Source organism: Rhipicephalus microplus, chromosome X (genome assembly GCF_043290135.1).
Source record: "Rhipicephalus microplus isolate Deutch F79 chromosome X, USDA_Rmic, whole genome shotgun sequence".
NCBI classification, from domain to species: Eukaryota; Metazoa; Arthropoda; class Arachnida; order Ixodida; family Ixodidae; genus Rhipicephalus; species Rhipicephalus microplus.
Genome location: NC_134710.1, coordinates 174,266,119 through 174,289,598, shown reverse-complemented (window position 1 = coordinate 174,289,598; position 23,480 = coordinate 174,266,119). Strand labels below are relative to the sequence as shown.

The 23,480-nt window shown below is 40.7% G+C and overlaps 1 protein-coding gene across 1 annotated transcript; it reads left to right on the top strand.

Moving 5' to 3' along the window:
* Window positions 1-103: 103 nt before the first annotated feature.
* On the top strand, window positions 104-16,816 carry LOC119177193 (uncharacterized). Its single transcript, XM_037428601.2, has 4 exons — window positions 104-398; window positions 1,041-1,109; window positions 1,682-1,793; window positions 16,504-16,816. Exons 1-4 carry the CDS (start codon window positions 248-250, stop codon window positions 16,649-16,651), a joined length of 480 nt encoding a protein of 159 aa, XP_037284498.2. The 5' UTR covers window positions 104-247; the 3' UTR covers window positions 16,652-16,816.
* The last annotated feature ends 6,664 nt before the right edge of the window (window positions 16,817-23,480 follow it).

Sequence of the window (23,480 nt, the reverse complement as noted above, 5' to 3'; positions counted from 1 at the left end):
GAAGCAGACGAACAGGTTATAGGTAGCGCCACCTACGGCGAGCGATTGAACGAGAGCGGGGACACGCGCTCCCATAGGAACCCCGCTATCTGAACAGGTCAGGAGTGTAGTAGGTCATGGTTTCGTGCATGGTATCGTGGTTCTCGCGTATCGCTCAGCGTACCCTTTGCGTGGTTTTCTGTGCGCTAAATACACTTAACAATGTAGTTAATCTTATCTAGAGCATTAGTGCGCAAGTGCCTGCGAAATGTCTCGTAAAAAGCCCCCAGATATAAGTGATAGCTGCAGTATCGGGAATTCAAGTTTCTTGGCCCGTGCAAGTAGCTATGCCCCACTTGCTGGACTACTGGTTGTAGTTCTCCTCTTATTTGGCCACGTCGTCCTGTACTTCAGTAAAGGTGATATTCACTTTTAGCCACAGTGATATTTTTAAGCTACTCTTACGAGCTGCAGCTACTTGCAATAACTTTAGTTAACGAAGTCCAAGCTCAATGCCGGGACTACGTGCTACGATGTCTCACTGTTTTTGCGAGCTGTTTTCCGTGTTTCCCAACTTCAAGCAAAGCTCTAAGCCTCGCGCTTACGTGCGTGACATTTTTTCTTTCAATCATTGTTATTTCTGTACTCGATTAAGGTAGTTGCGCTCATCACAATAGAAACTCGGTTGTCTATATATTTTAAATGATGTGCGATAGGGTGAACATCGAAAGACCTATGATTACTTCTCTTCGATTATAACTATTATACCGTCACGTGATTGATTGCAGAAGCGTATGCTAAGATTCCTGGGAGAGCTTTCGCGCCAAAACTAATAAAAAAAAATGCTTCTACCCTCTAATGTCGATTTAAGGTGGTACGGTATACTATATTACGTATGCGACCACACCAGACAAAACTGCACCAATGGGAAACCTGGCCCCTTAAACGCGTAGTTGTTTTATTTCCGTTTAGTGTGCTACATGCTTGTGAATATGCAAATAAATTTGTCGATGTCCACCTTTCTCGGTATTTTCACGCCCCCCCCCCCCCCCCCCTTCTAGAAAATGGTCTTCGAGCTCACAAGGTCTACTCATTCATCGAAGAGCTGGTGATTTCGATTGCACTTGCAGGTAATAATCAACATAGTCGTTTTATCGATGATGTGGTTGGTAACATTAGCCATGTAAGCTTACGCATTTTGTACTCATTTATTTTCTGCGTGACTAAGTACTATAGCGCTTAATCTCATAAGCAGTCATGCCAGCTTATTGCAAAACAAAGGATAGTCGGTATGCAAAGTTATCATTGCATACTGATGAATAAAAAAACGAATTTTTGATTTCATAATTAAATAAATAATTGCATGGGACACTGACGTTCACACGTTTTAAAAATTAGTGCCACATTTTGGATAATCACTTTTATTTAATATTCATTTATTGGCACCAGGCTATTGAAAATATGCAAGAAATACTTTTTGGCAAGTGAACCTCTAGGAAGCATTATACTATATGTCATCACTTTGAGGTGTTCATTACAAAACATAACTTTGATTTATAATAAGTGTGCAGCATTGCTGCATTTGTGTAAGTCAACTTTGCATTTATCTGTCCATGACTAGAATGGCCAGAAAATTGTGAAAAAAGCAGATCTTTTTTTTTTTCTGTAATAACTGATTTATTTTGTCATTACCATGTTGCAGATAAATTTTGGAAGGCCACTTTATGCGGCATTGGGGTGCTTGTGGTGACATTTATGATGGTTTTCTACAATAGTAACATACCCGGTGTAGACCCTCCACTGCCATGGGACTGGTGAGTAGCACAGTAGTTGTTGTTATGTGTGTTTCAATAATCATAATAATAAAATTAAGAGGAGCACATGATAGTTCCCCATAAGTATTTTGCTTTCTGACATCGTAATTACTGTTCTATGTTTTTGCCTTTGGCAGAAAGAGAGCAAGATACATTGCTTATTGGATGAACAGAATTTTCTTTATATCTTGGCTTGACTTCAGTGTGCTGTGTATGACTAATCCGGCACTTTGGTGAAGGTACTGCAATTTTCGACAGGTTGTTTGATATGCTGCACTCCAGGACCGAAGTGAAGAGTACCACTTTCCTTTTCCACTTACGAACACAACCAAAAACTACTTGTGCAAACGATTGGAGCCTGTGATTTCATTCTTTTTATGTCAAAATGGAATATGATTCACTACCACAAAATTAAATATTTGATTGCACACTAATTACAAATAATGACCAAACTCACTCAAAACATCACATTGCTTAATTTTGGTTCTTGGAATGTAATGCTCAGTGCCTTGGAGTTATGTTGTTGGAATTTGACTTGTTTGTAGACAGTGCATCATAATTTGTACCTGGAAGGGACACATAACTAGTATGTTCCCACATGTATTTTCAGTAAATATAGGAGCTATGCACTTGACTTCATGCATGGGGAGTGCTAGTGTCTTCCATGCATGCTGTCATTTTACAGGTCATGGTTTCATACACTGGTAGTGGCAAGGAGGTTGAAAGAGTTATGTTTACTTTGGAATTATGCGTCCTTTGTCTGCGATCTGCTTCAACCCATTAATTAAGACATGGTTAACATAAGCCCAGTGATGGAAGTGGTGCTCCAATTACTCCAAAAAAGGAATGCTGCTTCATACTTCTCCAAAGTTCAAATACAATGAAGTTAAAACATGTGACCATCCACCAACCCTAAACGAAAACGAAAAACAAGCTGTATACTGTTATCTAGTGCACAGCTTGTATAGTAGCTCTGTATACTAGAATATTGACAGTGCTGCTCATACCAACCTTTTCTATATGACTGATATAGTAGTTGTATATTTTTACCTTACAAGCAGACTAGTTTGGTGAAATGAGTGCGAGACTTCTTAGTTGTACTAGTCACAGTTGCAACAACTTTGACATGTCTCTGTTTACATTTAGCATTTTAATCAACTTTGAACTCGTTTATGTCACAAGAGCAAGCATTTTAAATGTTAATTCACTTAGCTTATTTGATTTTCGGAAGTTTCAATGCTGGTTGCTTTCACAAAATATGAAAACAACACTTACTGTTCAAAGACCATCCATCTGCCTAATTATGTTTCTTGCAATTTGCAATGATTAGTGTATGTACAGTATGTTTAATATTATTGATATATATAAGAGGCTTGCATGATGCGTTAAACTCCAGGAGTCGTTTTGAATATTTTGCTATCTGCTCTGAAAATGTCCATTGCTGCTTCAGGTTCAATTTTTGCTGCTTTAAAAACAATCGAGGCTGCTTCAAAGCACCATTTTTTCTGCTTCATGATCTGCTCCAAAAATCAAAATGCTCTTCCATTACTGTAAACCTGAATAGTTGCATTATCAAGAAAAAACAAGACCAAATTAGTTAAGCTTGCACTAAACCAAACAAGGCTTGAAACAACGAAGCTGGAGGATTCTGAAAGCTAATATGGTTGATTCTAGGTTGTTGCTAGGCTTTAGCCAGGTGATGCTACGTTGTGCCCACATTAATTCTCAGCTCGGAGAGGTTCCAGGTAAACTACAGAGAGTCACAGACACAACACAGATGTCTTAACTGCAGAGGCAGAAACTCTTGCTGTAACCAACCGTTCTCACCTTTCATAAATTTACGTGCACGTAGTTGTTTACGCAGGCCTTTCATCGCTTTGGGGCCTTTTCGCAGCTGCCGTTGTCTTTCCTGTTCCCTTCAATAGTATATTCTCATTATACTAATTCAGGGTCTTCGGCTCGTCACTGTCACTTTGCAGCCATTTGTTGAGCTAACTTTTGCTTTCTTCATTTTTAGTGTATAAGTTCCGAGTAGTCAGATTTACCCAATTTCTGTGACACATTCCAGTATGTGATGATGATAGATTTTTGTTCGTTAGAGATGTAATTATTTGCTAAATAGCTTTGCCGTTTAAGTAGTATGCTTGTGCATTGGCAACAAGTGTTGGAACTGAAAGATGCAAAACCAAAGTGCAATGTTGGGCTGCTGGCACCCCCGCTGACCTCACAGACATCAACTATTTTTCTAAAGGAGTCCTGGCACAGTCACCCACCAAATTCATGTTCAGCGAAAAATTTATTTTTATTTATTATAGAATACTGCTGGTCCAGATTTCAGATTTTAGGGAGTAGGGGGTTATAAGTTATTACAGGCCAATTAAAAAATAATGAATACATTATATACATACAAGATATAGATTTTTACAAAATGTCATTTAGTGAATACATGAAGAGAAATGTTCCAAATGAACATCAGTACAAACAAATAATCAAAATTAGGAAAAAAATACAAGTACGTTCAAAATAGATACAGCAATATATTTAACTAAATATAATAACAATTGAGCGGATCTAGGCACTCATTTTAGAGGAGGGGGGGTCACCTCAAGTAACATTGTAGAGGCTGCATGGTCATGACTTTTTCTTTTTATGAGCAGAAAAACCCATTCATAGCATAAATACTGGTAATGTGTGCCCACAGTGGTTTCATTTATTTGTCCTAATTTGTGATATTAGGTGGACTATAAGCATTGAAGTGAGGGAGGGGTGCTGACAGACTTGAGGAGGAGGGCATTTGCCCCATATTGCCCCTCCCCCTCCCCTCTGGATTTGCCACTGACAACAATATGCATAGTAAATAGGTATACGCTCATACATGTGACAAAAGCATCAAGCTTCATGAACTAGGTATGTCAGAGCTATAAGTTATAAACTGAAAGGTCTGTAGATAAGATAATGATGGGCAGGCAACTACAGCTGAGAGGAGTAGATTCCAATCACTTTTGCAGTTCTCTGGGAAAAAAAAAATACTGAAATGTGTTGGTGGGACAAGAGAACGGTATTTTTTTAGTAGATAGAACCGAGTAGGCTACCAGTAAGTCTTTTAGATTTGTATCCTTTCTGGTACCTTGATAAAGGAGATAAAGACTAGTTTCTCGGGCTGAACTTTTTCTAGAAGCTAGAAAAAATAGAAATAGAGGGTCTATTGAGCCTGCACATATATCAAAAATTGACTGTAAAAAAATATTTCATTGCCGAACGAGCCCTAGAAGTCACTGGCTACAAAACTCCGCCTACTAGGTCACTGCCGACAATTGGCATTTAGCCATAGTGTGCGTGATATGTGCTTCATGAAGCGAAGTCGTCGACTTGAACTGAAGTTGCAGCGACCTGAAATTATTAAATTTTTATTGCCAAGCTGAAGAAAGCTGAAGTAGCTCCATTGTACGCTCAGCTGACTACCAAACAAAATCTCAGACCGGAATGCAGACATTCGCAAAACAAGTGACTTGTTACGTCAAGGCCCACGAGTATGCCAGTGTTGTCAGACTCTCGAGCTGCTCGTGTGTTTGTAAAAATGTTCAATATAAATTAAGTGCTCGACCAAGTATGCAGAAATTTTGTCAGCTTGTTTGTGAACATCCAAGAATTAATCCACGTAGCACAGATTATGAGCAATAATTGGGTGTCGTGGCCTTTTTAATGCTGCAAGTTCAGTGTTGCTTGTGCGAAGACCGTACAGATCCTTCTAAGGACATAGTCACTTAAGCAGTAGCTGGATGCAGCAGCTGTGCATCAAGGTTCTCCCAGATCTAATGATCATTGTTGTCAGAAAAATAACCAGACATCCCTGATTTATTTTGATAGCATTTAGGTGCAACAGCCCTGTGAACTGTACTTGCAAATCCCATAACCACAGTCTTTACGCTAAGAAGACTAGTAATCGTTGTTTGGTGCAGCTGCCGAGCCCACGCTGCATTGTGTCGTTGCTTTGTAGGCTTGTGAACATTGCTCATGAACTATTGTTGCTGTCGGGAGACGTGGAGGAAAATCCAGGCCCTACCACACGCATTCGAAACAACCAAACCGACCTAATGGTCCACGTCATGTTATCAAAATTAGAAGCCGGTCAGGCGGAAATTTTGACAGAGCTTAAGTCTATCAATGCGCGACTCACTAACGCTGAACAGTATCTTGCTGACATCGTTGCACGCATAGGGAAAACCGAGGATCAATACAAACTATTGATTGATTGATATGTGGGGTTTAACGTCCCAAAACCACTGATGATTATGAGAGACGCCGTAGTGGAGGGCTCCGGAAATTTCGACCACCTGGGGTTCTTTAACGTGCACCCAAATCTGAATACACGGGCCTACAACATTTCCGCCTCCATCGGAAATGCAGCCGCTGCAGCCGGGATTTGAACCCGCGACCTGCGGGTCAGCAGCCGAGTACCTTAGCCACTAGACCACCGCGGCGGGGTCAATGCAAGCTATTACCCAACTTGAGGTCACTTGTTGACAATTTGTTGAGAACATCTGTGCAGACGTCGAACAGACTTGTTGGCATTCAGAACCAACTAAATGACCCCGAGGACAGGTTGTGTTGCTGCAATCTTGTCTTTTATGGCGTTGAAGAAGGGGAATCAGAATCTTGGGCAGATAGCGAAAAACTTGTAACTAATATTTGCAGAGACACTTTGAAACTAACACTGGAATCGAAGGATATTCAGAGCGCATCGTATCGGCAGAAGCGCCCTTGACAAAGTTCGTCCGATAATTGCAAAGTTTGCATCTTATAAAACTAAGGATGATGTGCTATCTAAAGCCTTCACGCTCAAAGGCACAAATATAAGCATATCAGAGGATTTTTGTTTTGTAACACGTTCTGTTTGTTGCGAGCTGATTCGCTTCGCTCGTGAACGGAATACAATCTTTAAATTGCGCTACAAAAAACTCATCATCGGACAAAAGTTATACTTCTACGGCACTGTTCATAAATTGGTAAAAGAAATGACAGAACGAGGCAGCTAGCAAAAGAAAAATACCACAAAACCTTATCTGCCACATTCAACCCTCCATAAACCCCAGAATGCCACTATATCTACTACTGACGTCACATACTCGATTCTGTATACTAACATTCGTAGTGTTCTTCCCAAGTGGGAATAACTATCTGCTGTAATCCAATCAGCTGATTGCGATTTCATCATTTTTACAGAAACATGGCTTTCATCACATGCTGCCTGGTTTCACTTTTTACCGTAAAGACCGCTTACTAAGCCGAGGTCGCGGTGGCCTAATTAGAATAAAAACTTCAATTAGTCGCTTCAAAATAAAACTACAAAGCCCCCTAGAGATAACCTCCATAGCTTGCCGAACCCGATCAAACCTCACTATTATCGGATCATGCTATTGCTCCCCAAAACCAGATGCTGATTTTTGCATGCAATTTAATGATTCTCTTGACCTTATTCGAAAAAATATCACGCTGCAAATTTATTAATATAAGGTGATTTTAACTACCCTGCTATCGACTGGTCTAATCAGTTCAGTTGAGCCACTGGGGAGTCCGGCCAATTCCTTACTACACTCCAAAGTTTTCAGTTAACGCAAATAATAACACGAGCCACGGGGAAGACCACTCACACCGCCAACATTCTTGACTTGATTCTTATGTCCAACCCAAGCTGTATCCAGGCAGTTTATTACCTAAAAGAAATTAGTGATCATAAAGTTATCTTGGCATTTTTCCAATCATCACTTCAGACAGAAAAAGCAAAGAGAAAGCAAACAAAGCTTTACGAAAAAGGCAACTATGAAATATTTAACGCTGAACTGGAAGAATCTATACTTCTTTCGAGCACGAGCAAGGTTATTGCAACCGCTCAGTAGAACAAAACTGGAGGCTCTTTTCGGATAAAATGCAAGAATTCACTGACAAGTATGTTCCAACGGGAACTATTCAAAGCAAGCAGTCAGTGCCATGGTTCTCTAACTCAGTTAAAAAGGAAATAAGTAGAAAGAAGGGATTGTTTAGGAAAGCAAAGGCAAGAAATGATCAACCCACGTGGCAAGCATACCAAAGTGCAGGAAAAAAGCTCTCAGAAACCATTCGCGCTGCTAAACAAAACTTCTTCAAGGTAACACTAACAAATATGTTGCAAAATAACCCCAAGCAATTTTTCAAGGCTGTCAACCCATCTCCCTCAATCAGGATAACACTCATGACGACAAGAATGATGAACTAACCGATAGTGACACTGCTATCACACTGAACAAGGCATTTTCTTCAGTGTTCACAACAGAAGCAGATATGAACCCCTCCCTCTCCTCACATCCAGTAATTTCAGAACCGATGCCCCCGATTTCAATCACACTCAGCGGAATTCTTCACGTAGTTGAAAATACGAAACTATCGTGCGCCACCGAACCGGACGAAAAAAAACTCTAAAATTCTGAAAAATGTTTCCTGTCAGTGCCATTTTTGCCTTGCTTTTCGCTCAATCCTTGTGATTTAGCTGTGTTCTCACTAAATGTAAACTAGGGAAGATTGTTCCCACCTATAAAAGTGGTAATAGATCATTAACTTTGAACTATCGCCACATCTCAATCACTTCCGTTCTATCAAAAATTATGGAACATATAATTTTCACGAATGTCATAAACCACCTTGAGCGCAATAACTTCATTTCTATCGCACACCACGAGTTTCGTAAAGGGCTATCATGCGAAACACAACTTACCGCCTTCACCCATGATTTACATGTTAATCTTGACAGCAATATCCAAACAGATGTAATTTTTCTCGATTTGGAAAAAGCGTTCGACAAGGTACCCCATCGCTGTTTAATGTACAAACTATCACTGCTAAATCTATATTCGGCCCGTGTACTCAGATTTGGGTGCACGCTAAAGAACCCCAGGTGGTCAAAATTTCCGGAGCCCTCCACTACGGCGTCTCTCATAATCATATGGTGGTTTTGGGACGTTAAACCCCACATACTAACCTAAGTCTAGATTCATTTGCATTCAACTAGATAGAAAACTCCCTCTGAACAAGAAAGCAATTTTTCATAGTAAATGCCGCGCAATCTAACACAACCACTGTTCTTTCCGGCGTGCCACAAGTTACGGTACTTGACCCGCTGCTGTTTCTTATTTATATTGATGATCTTCCTTCCGACATTACTAACAACATATGTCTCTTTGCAGATGATTGTGTGCTGTATGCCAAAATTACTTGTAACCAAGACCAACTTACGTTGCAATCCGATTTAACTACTATTGAAAACTGCTGTAAAAGTTGGCCAATGTCATTAATTGTTTCCAAGTGCAAATTAAGGTATTTTTCATGATGCGCGAGACCACTAACTTGTAATTACACTCTATCAGGGTCGTCTTTACAATACACAAAGCCTTATAAGTACTTAGGTGTTCATATTGCGAATGATCTCTCCTGGACTGTCCACATAAACAAATTAATCACCTGCACTACCAGATCTCTTGGGTATCTGCTGCGTACAATGAAACTTGCTCCTCCTCACTTAAACTACGGGCCTATAAAACCCTAATCCGCCCAAAATTAGAGTATGCAGCCGCCATATGGGACCGCATCAGAAGTACCTAACTGATAGCATTAAAGCAATTCAAAACCGTGCCATTAGATTCACTTTCTCAGACTACTCATCATTTACTGGTGTCACAGACCTGAAATCACGCCTAGCACTTCCTCCCCTCAGCCACCGCCAGAAGCTTTTGAGACTGGCATTATTTCACCGGTTTTATCATTCTTTATCACCCAACACTTAACATCGTGCCGAAACCGCATGTATCGAGCTGCAGCAATAATGAACTACAAGTAACATACCCTCGCCCTCGTACTAACACATTTGTGCAGTCATTTTTTATACGCACTACAAAGGAATAGAACCATCTTCCAGATCACGTGGTCCAATTAAGAAACCTTGACCAGTTCAAGTCGTCGCTTACAGCGCCCAGGATTGTGTGATATATTGGGGCCGTTTCTTTGTTTGATGCCCTTCGCATTTATGATTGCTATTTGCAGCTCATGTGTCCGCTGAATTTTACATTTTTGTACAAGTTCTTGACCCAACGTTTCTGTATTTCTTTTGTAATCATGGTGCTCATGTCACCTTTATGCTCGTACCAAGTGTATCTTTTGTACCACCCCTCATGTAATGCCTCCACTGCGGAGGCCCTTGAGGTGTTAAAATAAATAAATAAATAGCATGTCACAGTCAGAAAGTCATCACAGCATCTGCCAGTGGCTGTTTCTAAACGGTTTTTACATCTCAACAACTGCTGCGTGCTGTGCACAGTTCAGCAGAGGTATAACTGGTGTTGCTAGAGTGGCACTTCACCATAGGGTGGGACTTTTTCTTATCTTTGAAGCCCTTGTTTACTCGATTATTGTATGCGCTGCGATCATTTCTGTGTCTATCACATGTTTTGTGTCCATCCTTGAATGTAACATAGCTTGGTAAATTTGTCACAGCCACCTTTCACAGCACAAAGCAGCTAGAGGGCTGTGTTCATATCCTAGCATATTGGCTATCATTTACATAGATGCAACGTGTAGGAAATGTGATGTGATGCACCATAGTTGTATTCACATTAGCAGGCTACTAAAAAAATTGTTTTTGTTCTATTAAGGCTCGCATATGCTTAAAGGCACTGTCTACCGTCCTTCACTGAAGTTCTGCTTTGTGTCGCAATAAAAAGCGTACCATCTGAAGTGTCTAACCTTGCAGCAGTTTCTCTGGAAAATTTGGGTAGAAATTTTTAAAACAAAATTTTTCTGTCTGCGCTCGGTCTCGTGTCATCGGTGGGATACATGCCCACAACACTGGTCGGTGGAGGTGATGACGGTTGTACTACCGGTGAAAGTCAAAAGCTGAAACCGTGTGCAGTTTTTGCAGGATTCATAAACTTTTGTTTATTAATAAAACGAATATTTTAGTGGCCGCTTAGGGCATGCTTGCACATTTTTGTTGTTCTAATAGACAGTTATATTTTAGCGTTAGTGTGATAGCGTCGGTTAAGGGAATGGCGTTAGTGCAGCAAACGTTCATTGTGGGCAGCGTTTTATAGTTTAGCGGGATAGCGTTCACGTGGTTTACATGCCCTAGCTAGGATGGTGGTGCCACCTATTATATGGTTAATAAAATAAACAGTGAAAATGAAAAAGAAAATGAGAATGTTTGCCTATGCCACCGTGCGAAGCATTGTGAGAAGTTTATTTTAGTGATAATAAAAGTAAATAATTATGAGCAACGCACCAAACGTGAAAACATCATGGTGCCGATTTGTTTACATTGATCTTGTAGTTAGGCCTAGACGCGTTCGAAATGGGAAGCTATCTCAAAAACCATGCCAACGTATTCCTAATACTCGGTCATCGAAGCTAACTGAAGGCAAGCGAAGCCACTTTGAACGGTCGTTTGCTGCGAACAAGGTGAATCTTTCAACAACTACGCCAAAATCACTTCGAAGCGGACGTCCGAGAGCACCGCCATGTTTACGTACATCTACGCTACCACGGTAACATGAAATCTGAAAAATAACACGCATACGGGAAGCGGTACGAGTGACGTACGTGTCTGTGCATGTGCACTTCGATTCCGGTATCACGGTACACCCGGTAACCCGGTAAGCCTAGTATACTATAACTCTCTAATGAGCGGCGACAGGTGCCGTGTTAGCATTTCTCTGCCGTTTGCAGGCAGGCATTCAGGCAAGTGACCATACTACCAGCAGCGCCACCGGGCACCTCTTTCAATGTGCGAGGAAGAAAAAAATTGTCTCTATCACAGCCTAAACCTGTCTCAAGGGCATAAAATACAATTTCAAGCTATACATGTTTGTTTTTAAGCAAAGGAATACCCGTTGGGATTTTTTGTCCTACCAGTATATTGACCACGTTGGGTGATGCTAGCGGTCATTTTTTGTAGACTTTCAACATCATGTTAAAATTATATTTTTTTTTATGGGACAAAAGCATGCCCTTGCTGCCGATGTGATGAATGATCTTCTCATTTGTGCCCCAATAGGACATTTTTTCTTTTTTTCCAAGTGGTAGACAGTCTTTTTAATATACCATAGTTTTTATACAGTTGACCTGACTTATAACCATACTCAAGTGGCAACAAGAATTTTTTGTTATAACTGATAATCTCTATAAACTTGTCGCACAAAAAAAAGCAAAATAGAAGGATGGCAGGCTGTTGTGAGCCAACAATAATATCAGATCAGATATGCCAACAGACCTCGGTAATGACATGTTTTCGGACATGCTAGGATATTTTTATGCTTACACCGAACTGCTGCAATCCTTATAGAGCCAATGTATTACAATGTCTGAAGCTTGAACTCTAAAACTCTTCCATGTCTCCACTTTTTATTCAAATTGCATGTCTAAAAGTGCATTAACAGAAGCCACCGCTGCACTTGCTTCGTAGTGCATATTTAAAGCCATCTCTGCCGCAATGCTACAACAATGTGTGGTGAAGCATATCACAAATCCAAAAGGGCACTGGGGGTGTGGCAGCTTGGGCTAGTTGGTATGGCATGACGATAGTTATAGTGCGAGAACAAAACGACGACACAGATACGAGAAGGACACGAAAGACACGAGCGCTAACTTCCAACTGAGTTTATTGCGCAGAGTGCGAAAATATATAGAGGAGACAGTAACCATGTGACAAAAACCATATGGCACAAAGAGCAGAACATGAGTAAGAGAAAAACAAAAGCAAAAACAAAAAAACAAAAGCACAGAAAAACGGCAAAGAAAAATATATAAGAAAACAAAACAGAAAAGTAAAGATAATATAACTACTTGCACGCACCGAAACCTTCGAGGAACCTTAGTTTCTTCTCGGACAGAGCCACGGAGGGCTTGCTAATACAAGGCACCTGTTCGCAAGCCATCTGCGCGGCCTCGACAATGATTCGGGTGCGCTCATCTCTGCGCTTTTACAGCGTCGCTGTGTCCTTGAGAAGGGGCACACAATTGCACTCAGTGCAGTGCTGAGCAAGAAAACCATCTTTCCCGTTTCTAACATTGTTAGCGTGTTCTCTCAGCCAATCGTTCAGACACCTTCCGGTCGTTCTGGCATAACAAGCACCGCATGAAAGGGGGGTCCTATAGATAACTTCCCGGGAGCATGCCGCATACCTGTTTCTATGCTGAACTCGGCATTCCGTTGGTAACTGTGTTTTCAGGGGGTTTGTAGATTTAGTGTGGCTGATTAATTTGAGCGGTGCCGAGAACAGGACACGAACTTCAACACGTTTTCCGATTTTCTTGAGCCTGTGTGATATCTGGTGTTAGTATGGAATCACGGCTATCCTTTCACGTTCTGTATCCGTGTTGCTCGGATTCTGTCGCTGTCTCTGCTCTGCCTTACTAGTCCACAGGATAGTCTCAGTAACGGAGCGATAAACGCCTCGAGGAAACCCGAAGCCTTAAGCCGGGAAACTTGAGCTTTGAAGCTCGCAGAGATATTGTGGATGCACGACCTATTTAAGGCATTCTCAAGACAGGTTCGTGCTATGCCTCACTTAACTAACTTGCTGTGAGCGGAAGAAAAAGGAAGTAGAGGTTTCTGTGCACGTGGTTCATAACACCAACAGATGTGCTGTGAGCTAAAAACCAGTCTTAAATCCAAAAAGCATAACTTGTCATTCTCGGGCATTTCATGTGTCAACACAAGAGGCTTTAAACAATCTTCGAACACACCTATCGTTTCAGTTGCAAACGAGTGGAACATAGAATTGCAATTTAGAAGAACCAAGAAATCATCCACGTATCTGAATACTTTGACGAAATGCGAGCCTTCTAACTTTTCCTGCAGTTTTTTGCCCATTTTTGTCAATAGAAGATCACTGAGCAGAGGCGGTCACAGCTATTGACTCTGTTTTCAAATGTTGTATGGACATTCGTCTAGATAGAGTAAGAACGCAGGCCAAGTAAATGTGTCATAAACTAGAGTTAAAACAGTTAGCACAGCTTATTAGCAAAAGTGACAAAAATGGGCTCAGCATGTTTTTTTCTGCCAAAACACATAAGGTTGACATGCGCTTCCGTGTCATTGTGACAGAAAGTGGTACGTGGCAAAAGCAACTCGGCTTGTTTATTCAGACCCATCTAAAGGGTCTAAACATTGATGACCCATTTTTGATCAAAAACTCGCAGGCTCTGATAGAATTTTTCAAACAGTCAAATCAATCTAATCTTTTCGGTTTTTCAATTGACATAAAGGACCTATACTACTCTCTGCCTCACGATGAGGTATTAGAATGTATAAGGGATAACATAGAAATTTTGGGGGAATCGAACTTTCATTTCAAAACTGACATCAGTGCGCGAGATTTTTTTGACCTGGTTTTGCTGTACCTTACCTCTACTTTCGTTCAATGGAATGATTGCATTTATCTGCAGAAAAAGGTTGTTTCAATCGGCTCATGCATAGCACCTCTACTCAGTGATCTTCTATTGGCAAAAATGGGCAAGAAACTGGAGGAAAAGTTAGAAGGCTCGCATGTCGTCAAAGTATTCAGATACGTGCATGATTTCTTGGTTCTTCTAAATTGTAATTCTATGTTCCACTCGTTTGCAACTGAAACGATAGGTGTGTTCGGAGATTGTTTAAAGCCTCTTGTGTTGACACATGAAATGCCCGAGAATGACAAGTTACGCTTTTGGGATTTAAGACTGGTTTTTAGCTCACAGCACATCTGTTGGTGTTATGAACCACGTGCGCAGAAACCTCTACTTCCTTTTTCTTCCGTTCACAGCAGGTTAGTTAAGCGAGGCATAGCACGAACCTGTTTTGAGAATGCCTTAAATAGGTCGTGCACCCACAATATCTCTGCGAGCTTCAAAGCTCAAGTTTCCCGGCTTAAGGCTTCGGGTTTCCCCGAGGCGTTTATCGCTTCCATTGCCGAGACTATCCTGTAGACTAATAAGGCAGAGCAGAGGCAGCGACAGAATCCGAGCAACACGGATACAGAACGTGAAAGGATAGCCATGATTCCATACAAACACCAGATATCACACAGGCTCAAAAAAATCGGAAAACGTGTTGGAGTTCGTGCCCTGTTCTCGGCACCGTTCAAATTAATCAGCCTCATCAAATCTACAAACCCCCTGAAAACGCAGTCATCAACGGAATGCCGAGTTCAACATAGAAGCAGGTATGCGGCATGCTCCCAGGAAGTTGTCTATAGCACCCCCCTTTCATGCGGTGCTTGTTATGTCGAAACGACCGGAAGGTGTCTGAACGATCGACCGACAGAACACGCTAACAATGTTAGAAATGGGAAAGATGGTTTTCTTGCTTAGCACTGCACTGAGTGCAACTGTGTGCCCCTTTTCAAGGACACAGCGACGCTGTACAAGCACAAAGATGAGCGCACCCGAGTCATTGTCGAGGCCGCGCAGATGGCACGCGAACAGGTGCCTTGTATTAGCAAGCCCTCCGTGGCTCTGTCCGAGAAGGAACTAAGGTTCCTCGAAGGTTTTGATGTGCACAAGTAGTTATATTATCTTCACTTTTCTGTTTCGTTTTTTTATAGATTTTTCTTTGCCGTTTTTGTGTGCTTTTGTTTTTTCCTTTTGTTTTTCTCTTACTCATGTTCTGCTCCTTGTGCCATATGGTTTTTGTCACATGGTTACTGTCTCCTCTATATATTTTCGCACTCTGCGCAATGAACTCAGTTGGAAGTTAGCGCTCGTGTCTTTCGTGTCCTTCTTGTCTCTGTCTCGTCGTTTCGTTCTCGCGCTATAACTATCGTCAGGCACTGGGGGATTGAATTGCTTGTTTCATCATTCTATTCAAGGTTTTTATGTTCCATTACCTTTTGGCATGGACAACCTACAGCAAGAGTTTATTGTTATAACTGATAATGTGGCATGCAGGCAAGCGGGTTATTTCACCATAAAAAACATACAAAAGTTGATGGTGCTGCTGCTTCTCATTGTTAAAATTGGTATTGTTATCAGTGGATTTGATGGAATATGCCATATTCTTGTATAAATAATTGCTTGCACAAAACAGCGGACTTTAGTTTTGTAAAAACTGTGTTTATCTTTCACAAACAAATAGAGTTTGAACTGATATTCATAAAGTGTGTTCCTGGGGCAAAAATCTTCAATTTTTGAATGGCACACAAAAGTTGCAGACTGCATAATTATAAAGCACCACTAAAGTTTTGTGTCAGTGCAACCTCTGATTCATAGTGTGCAGGACTGCAAGTAAAATCCAATTGGACAATGGTGCATGGATATACAGATTTTATATCATGAAATTATTTGTCTTTTAATAGGCTTAGAAGTCCAGCTTCTGTAGTGCAACGAGGAAGATTGCACAAATACATGATTAACAATTTTCAAAAATAGCATACTTCTTTTTTAATATGAAATTATTATGGATTCCTTTTGTTGTTCTGTTATTCTCATTAAGCTACCTTTTTAAAGATGCTTGGTGTATGCACTTAATAAAGCACATGTATCTGCATTTTATTCTGTTTGAGCTTGTTCTTTAATTGCTTAGAATTATTCTTTCATTTGTGTTTGCTAGTTCAATATAGTTTGACCAACAAGCAACCCTTTGTTGTCATAGTCATCCATGTTAGGTGCTTTCTAGAATAATTATGCCTTCTTTTATTCCTTTCTTTTATAGCTCTGATGGTCCTGTTGTCATCACTGTGTCATATGCCATGAGTCCATTGATGGGCCTGCTGACATTTATGTACTGCCTTATGCCAAACCTTTTTCACGTGGACAATTTAATCATAAATCTTCTCCACAGTGTTTTGTATATAAAATAGTACAAATTTTCTGGCACCAATGTACTTGTGCACTGAAATCATGTTTCAAAAAACATATACATTATAGCAGTCCTCACAAGACTTGGTAGTCTGTTTTTTACCACTCTAATTTTGTATGTTTGGAGATCTTCAAATGCCGTCAATAAAGAAAGTCAGTTGCTATAACGATCTTTAGCAATTTAAAGCAATATTTCGGTGCATTGCATCACAGTGTACCGAAATATTTTGCTTCTGAGTGAAAGTTTACTGGGGCCCTGACACACTTTACTGATCACAGAATGGTGTCACTATTTGACTTTATTGCCTTGCAAGTCTTTTGCTACAAAATTTTTCAGATTCAAATGTAAGCTAAGTTAACTGTTACCGTACTGCCAACTTTTCTCTTCTTTCATGTACGCCAGCACACAGTGCTAGGTAGCAAGGCCCCTCCCATATTGTATGCAAACAGCCTTGGAAATATTCTTTTATTTTGCTTTGCTACATGTTAGGCACTACTTGCAATTCAGACATTCCCTTGAAAAATGGGTACTTGACCTGCCTCACGTTGCTGCACTCTGGAAGGTAGATCACGCTAAGTGACCAATTTGAGCTAGCAGTTATCAGAGGTGGTCCATTATGCAGCAGGATAGCTGCACACAACTCTCATGCACCGTGTTTGCCAATTGTACAGCAGGACTGAAATATAAGCTCTTGCTCATGCGTGTCCTCAATTGAGAGCTCTTGCGGCGAATCTCACAATAGATATGACCATCTTCAATGTTCCATGTTTCACACTTTATTTTATTGTTTGGTTGTGCCTTCATTTAAACTACATCTGGCCACCTTGTTTGAAGATGACTTACCTGCAAGCTCTCCAGTCTTCCAGGAAAGTCAGTTATACGTGCGGTTCATAGTGGTAACAAATGCGTCTGGTGCCATCTATAGTCCAGGCTCTATAAGTAATGTGCTGAAACTGAGCTGTTTTGTGTTCTTTTGACTATCTTTTTATTTGTCTAATTATCATCATCATCATCAGCCTGGCCACGTACACTGCAGGACAATGGCCTCTTTCATGTTCCGCCAGTCAACTCGGTCCTGTGCTTGCTGCTGCCAATTTATACCCGCAAACTTTTTAATCTCATCTGCCCACCTAACCGTCTGTCTCCCCTTAACCCGCTTGCCTTCTCTAGGAATCGAGTTAGTTACCCTTAATGACCAGCAGTTATCGTGTCTACGTGCTACATGCCCGGTTCATGTTCATTTCTTCTTTTTGATTTCAACCATGACATCCTTAATCACGGTTTGTTTCTTAATCCACTCTGCTCTATTCTTGTCTCTTAAGGTTACGCTTACCATTTTCCTTTCCATTGCTCGCTGTGTCGTCCTCGATTTAAGCTGAGCCCTCTTTGCAAGTGTACAGGTTTCTGCTCCATAGGTAAGTACCGGCAAGATGCAGCTGCTACATATGTTCCTCCTGAGGGATAGTGGCAATGTACCTGTCGTGATTTTAGAGTGCTTGCCAAATGTGTTCCACCCCATTCTTATTCTTCTAGTTACTTCAGTCACATGGTTCCGCTTTGCGGTTATTACCTGTCTTAAATATACAGTTTTTTTCAACTTCAAGTGCACTACTACCTATCTCGAAGCGCTGTTCTCTTCCGAGGTTGTTGTACATTACTTTCGTTTTCTGCAGATTAATTTTAAGACTTACTTTTCTGCTCTTCTTGTCTAACTCTGTAATCATGAGTTGCAATTCGTCCCCTGAGTTACTCAGCAATGCAATGTCAGCGGCGAAGTGCAGGTTACTAAGGTGCTCTTTATTAACTCTTATGCCTAACTGTTCCCATTACATGTTGATATTAATAATAGTGTTTCATTTTGGAGCATATAGTTTTGTTTACACAGGTATGTTTTTTAACTTTAGCTTGTATTACTTGCTCAAAATATTGCAAGATCAAGTTTCTTGCCAAAAAATACAAATTATTGTAGTTGAATTCCTAATGTGCTGTGTCAGTCCCCACTCTTATCGTTCAGCATGTCCCGTATTTCGCTGGCAGGAAGGTGACCACCTTGTACGTGAGAAGTGCTTTTGTAAAGGTGTGTCATGGCCCCTATGAAGTGGAGGCACAAAAGTGTGTGGAGATTGCAGCCTTATGACTAATGCTTTCTAAATATTGCTTTAATGTTTTACATGTGTGGTCATGAAAAGTTCTATTGGAGAGCTTCGCTATTACATTAAGCTGTCATGGTGGGATTATCTATCCACCAATAAAAGGCAGCTGTCTATGATGGCAGGAGACTATTTTTGTGCTACTACTCATGCTAATAAAACAAAATTCCATGTCGCACTATTCATAAGACTGTTTGTGGTCTAACTGGCCACTTACAGCACAGTATTTTGGTTTCCAGATATGGAGCACACTACGGTTGTATGTTTAAATCCAGCTAGAACTAATAGTGGCCATTACACCAGCATAATGAGCATTTTTTTAAAACACTTGAAACTAATTCGATTCAGTGGCAGATCTCATTGTACACAATTTCTTCTTACAGCTGGTCAAACCCTTTTTTTTTTTTTGTAGTTCCTATTTCGTATTACAATGAAGTATTCTGTATTAGAGCAGTGCATGAGCCGATTTTTCCTGCCCGGGCCCGGCGTTTTTAAATACAGCTTGTACCTGGCCCGAGCCCGGCCCGTTTCAGCCAGTTATTTTTTTTAACATAATCGAGGCACTGTGCACTCTTCGGTTATTGTGAAGATACTTTCCTTACACAATATGTATTCTAGTGCATGTTTTGGAACTTCTTTCGTTGTCACGACTTTTCACTGGTATACTCAGTGTACTTTCGGTTAATTAGGCCAGTAACACTTTTCAAAATAATTGCAGGGTAATATAAAATATAATTGTACTCATAGTTGGCTCTCACGTGCTAGCAGGTCTAACCATACAATCATATTTTTGCACTTAAAAAAACTACAAACTACACTACCCCAATGAAGTGGAAAAAATGGCAGAGATTTGTAGTTGGAGTCTACATAAATTGCATGAGAGTCAGGGCTGTTGAGTAAAAGTAACAAGTCTCCTGCAAACCTAATTTATTCCGCCATGCAATAAAAAAACGTGCTCTAGCTACTTCTGGGAGGAGAACAGCAGGCTGGGCAGCGTTGCATAAGTTAAAGCTATATCGGGTGTACTCCTCGTCTGTCTCCTACGTACACTATCTTTCCGAGCTCAAAACAAGGTTATTTTTCTCATGTTTTGATCTTTGAAAGTTTTATGCCTTTGTGGAACAATATCGCTGGAGACTTTATTGGCACTCAGTGCAGTGCCGTCTACTACATGGCGTACATTCAAACAGTCCAAGAACAAACATTTCTCTGCTTCACTACCTTTCTTCATCTCTTCAGTCCGTGTTGCGGGCAATTTTCTACACACTTTACATCAAAATTTCTCCAACATTTTCTTAATATTTTCTACAGGCAGAATTTTACAGTCCGCATCATCTTTCCGAAGCCCTCCCCACAATGAATAATCCACAGTTACAATTTTCACTGTACTTTCTCAAGTGTAGGTAAGCCCTAAAATAATGTGTCTCAAAAGCTTCAACTTCAGTTCAGGACTATCTGTCTGGAGCATTACTTCTTATCAGAATATGAAACTCTGCACGATAAAAAAAATGGAAAGCCTTCAAAGTTGTGTTAGCCTCAATAACAGTTCAAATATGTGCACCAATAAAGCTGGCTCATGTTTAATTAATGATGAGTCACAATACACCCTTTCATGGCAGTCATTCAGTGGCAGTCATATTGCGGCAGTCATTCAGGCCAGTTGCCGTCTTCCGAAGTTCTCGCGTTGTCGAAGGGAGAGCTGACGCTAAAAGTGTCTGTCTTCAAGTTGGACATCGGAGAGTACTCTTTCACTCTGCTCGAAGAGGCATCATACACAACTGGGGTTCTCGCCGTACCTGTTTCGCAAATTACTTTTGACATTTTATCAGTGGCAAGTGTTTCTCTTGTGTCGCCTCAAACTTTTAAAAAAGGTTAACTGTTTCTTTCTCAAAGAGGCCCTGCAACACTTTTTGAGCATGGGCAGAAAATGGTGCTGATCAGTAGTAGAGGCTCCCAACAACACCCGAGCCAAATATTATAGTGCAGCACACGGCCTGGAATTCACAATAAATTATCAAAGTCAGCTAAAAATTTCTTTCTCTTCTTTGACAAATCACACAATAAGCCCAAAAATCACTCATAGTAAGCCCATCTATCAGCCGTTGGCTGATTTGAACATAGCGCTCGGTCGTTACAGAGATTGCCGCGGGGGGCAGTCGCTAGTCAACTAGTGCGCGTGGGATCGCACTGAAGAAGTCACGTAATCGAATAAAAAAAAGAAAAAGTGCTCAAGGTCATGAGCCGTGCGTGATGTTTTTTGTTGGCCCCTCCCATCCCTCCCTGCTTAGCTTTCAGGGCTTTCGTCGGGATGAGAGAAGAGAGAATGTGATTGCAGCATGTGACCTTGACAGATTCTTAAAAATTTTGTGGCGTTGAGCTTGTGAGGCACTACGCTTATTCAGTAAATTAACTCCATGGTTACTCAAAAAAGTGTTTCAGGGCCACTTTAAAGAAATGGCAACACTGCTATGATTCTCCACTGATTTTATTCTTAGTGTAACTTCATCGTGACCTAAAAACCATCTGGAGAGCGCAACTAAACACGACACACAAGAAGAAACAGACAAGACCATTTCGGAAATCAATTGTTTAGTTGAAACCTCTTATGTTGATGTCCCGCTTAAGCAATGTCTATCGTGCAATACCACTCGTATCGAGCTCCGAATTATGTTGTGACGAGTAAGAGAAATCTTTCTTCTCATAGACATCTGTTCGCAGAACGCAGATATGACTGTTCGAATACGAGCACTGTCCACCCTGCTCCTCGATGGGTGATGTTGCTTGGAGGGTCCACTCCATTTTCGTGTTAATGGCGATTAACGCTGTGTTATTCGACACCCAATGCACTTCGCTGTTATTTGGCATTGCTTTCCACAATCGGTCCGACCCAGTCAGAAGACTTACTTCGGGTTCACACGTGACGCTTAGGAAAACAACTGCATTCGCCAATGGCTTACCTTCTGCAATAATGACGTCATCAAGTTAATTTGTTTTTGAAGATTCGATGATGTCGCCGCAGATAAAAGGAGCAATGAAAGCTTTTATCTGCACCAAGTATGACAGTAATTACATAAATGAAAACAATTGACTTTTTAACCAATAGAAATAGCCAAGCCAGTTGAGTCAAATGGGTCGAGTCTTCTTGCGAATGGTCTGTACGGACTTTGAAATTTCGGATAGGTGATGACTGTTAATCATCTTGGAGCGATGAAATCTGGCTAATTTAGGTGACAAAACCGGAAGTGATGCCCCAAACAGCGCATTTGCCATTCATATCGAAAACACCCTCAATGAAAAGGTAATTGTTTTAGTTTGTATAAAATGTTAATTGTGTTAATAATTTAATTACTATCATAATTTAATTATTGTTGTATATAAAGGGATGCCACAAGCAGCGTGCAGATGTCTGTTTTCTGTAATTTTAAATAATATTGTACACATTTCTTGAAACACCCTGTATATGAGACCGGGCCCATGCAGGGCTCTATTCTGTATGCCAAGACTGCATAACTCAATACGATTGAGGGCCAAAACCAAATTATGTGGAAGCCACACAGGCTTTACATCTCTGAGACGTTGCATGCGTTGCTTATTGAAAGGCACGCTGTCGGGTGCCGCCATGCTTGTAGATATCTGCAGCACATATTTTAATGTTATGTCATCCATTCAAAATGAATGTTTGGGCTTTTTCACTTGAGTTTATTAGTTACCTTGTTTATTGCACACCATATTAATAGTATGAAAAATGAACGGAGGACAAGTGAATATTCGTGCTTTCAATATCTTGTGCAATGGATTTGGGTGCACGTTAAAGAACCCCAGGTGGTCGAAATTTCCAGAGCCCTCCGCTACGGCGTCTCTCATAATCATATAGTGGTTTTGGGACGTTAAACCCCACATATCAATCAATATCTTGTGCAATGGAGTACCAGCCAGCCCAAACCTTCATGCTGTTAAGTCATCAATATAGAATTCGTACAAACATGGGTGTCTCTGAAAATAGCACTTTCTAGGCATTGCAAGTGATGTTTCTATTTTTGTTTTTTCGACAATGATTTTATGAAGATAGAATATTTCCTGTGCGTACCTTTCAGTTCCATTAATGTGTGCAAGCTTCTGGAACTCAAACTGTGTCGTTCAGTCACAGTCTTAGAAACTCATTATATAAAAGCATCTTTTGGCAGCCACTACCATCACAATCATCTAATTCAAAATATAATTGGCAGAAGGATTGTTCCTTCAATCTTGTGTGCTATATCAATAATTACATGTTGCAAATGGTAACTGGATGAATGTGTTCATTAGTCATGTGTATTTTTTGTCTGTTCTAAGCAAGAGATCATTTATTCGCACCCTGTTTTTGTCATTGTGAGATTGTACGGCACTGTTTTTACTCATTATTTCATGCCATGTATTTGTACTTCCGAGTTTCTGCAAAATGTATTGTGTTTTGAGCAACCAGTACACCACGGAAGCCTTTGTTTAGCCATGGGCCACCAGAATGCTTAGAGGCCGTATATGTATGCAGCCCTGCAGCTGTATATAATCTTTGGTATTAGTAGAGCTGTGCATGTAATCCACTAGCGAAGTTCTTTATATCCAAGAGGAGTGCAAGACATAAGTTGCTAATTTCACACTTTTTGCTTGTGTCCAGTCACTTAAGAAATACTATCAAACACA

Bases quoted from the DNA above. Each gene is read 5' to 3' on its own strand.
- LOC119177193 (XM_037428601.2), top strand. From the start codon at position 248: ATGTCTCGTAAAAAGCCCCCAGATATAAGTGATAGCTGCAGTATCGGG. The intron at 399-1,040 runs GTGATATTCACT...CCCCCCTTCTAG, and splicing joins CGTCCTGTACTTCAGTAAAG to AAAATGGTCTTCGAGCTCAC. The intron at 1,794-16,503 runs GTGAGTAGCACA...TTTCTTTTATAG, and splicing joins CCTCCACTGCCATGGGACTG to CTCTGATGGTCCTGTTGTCA.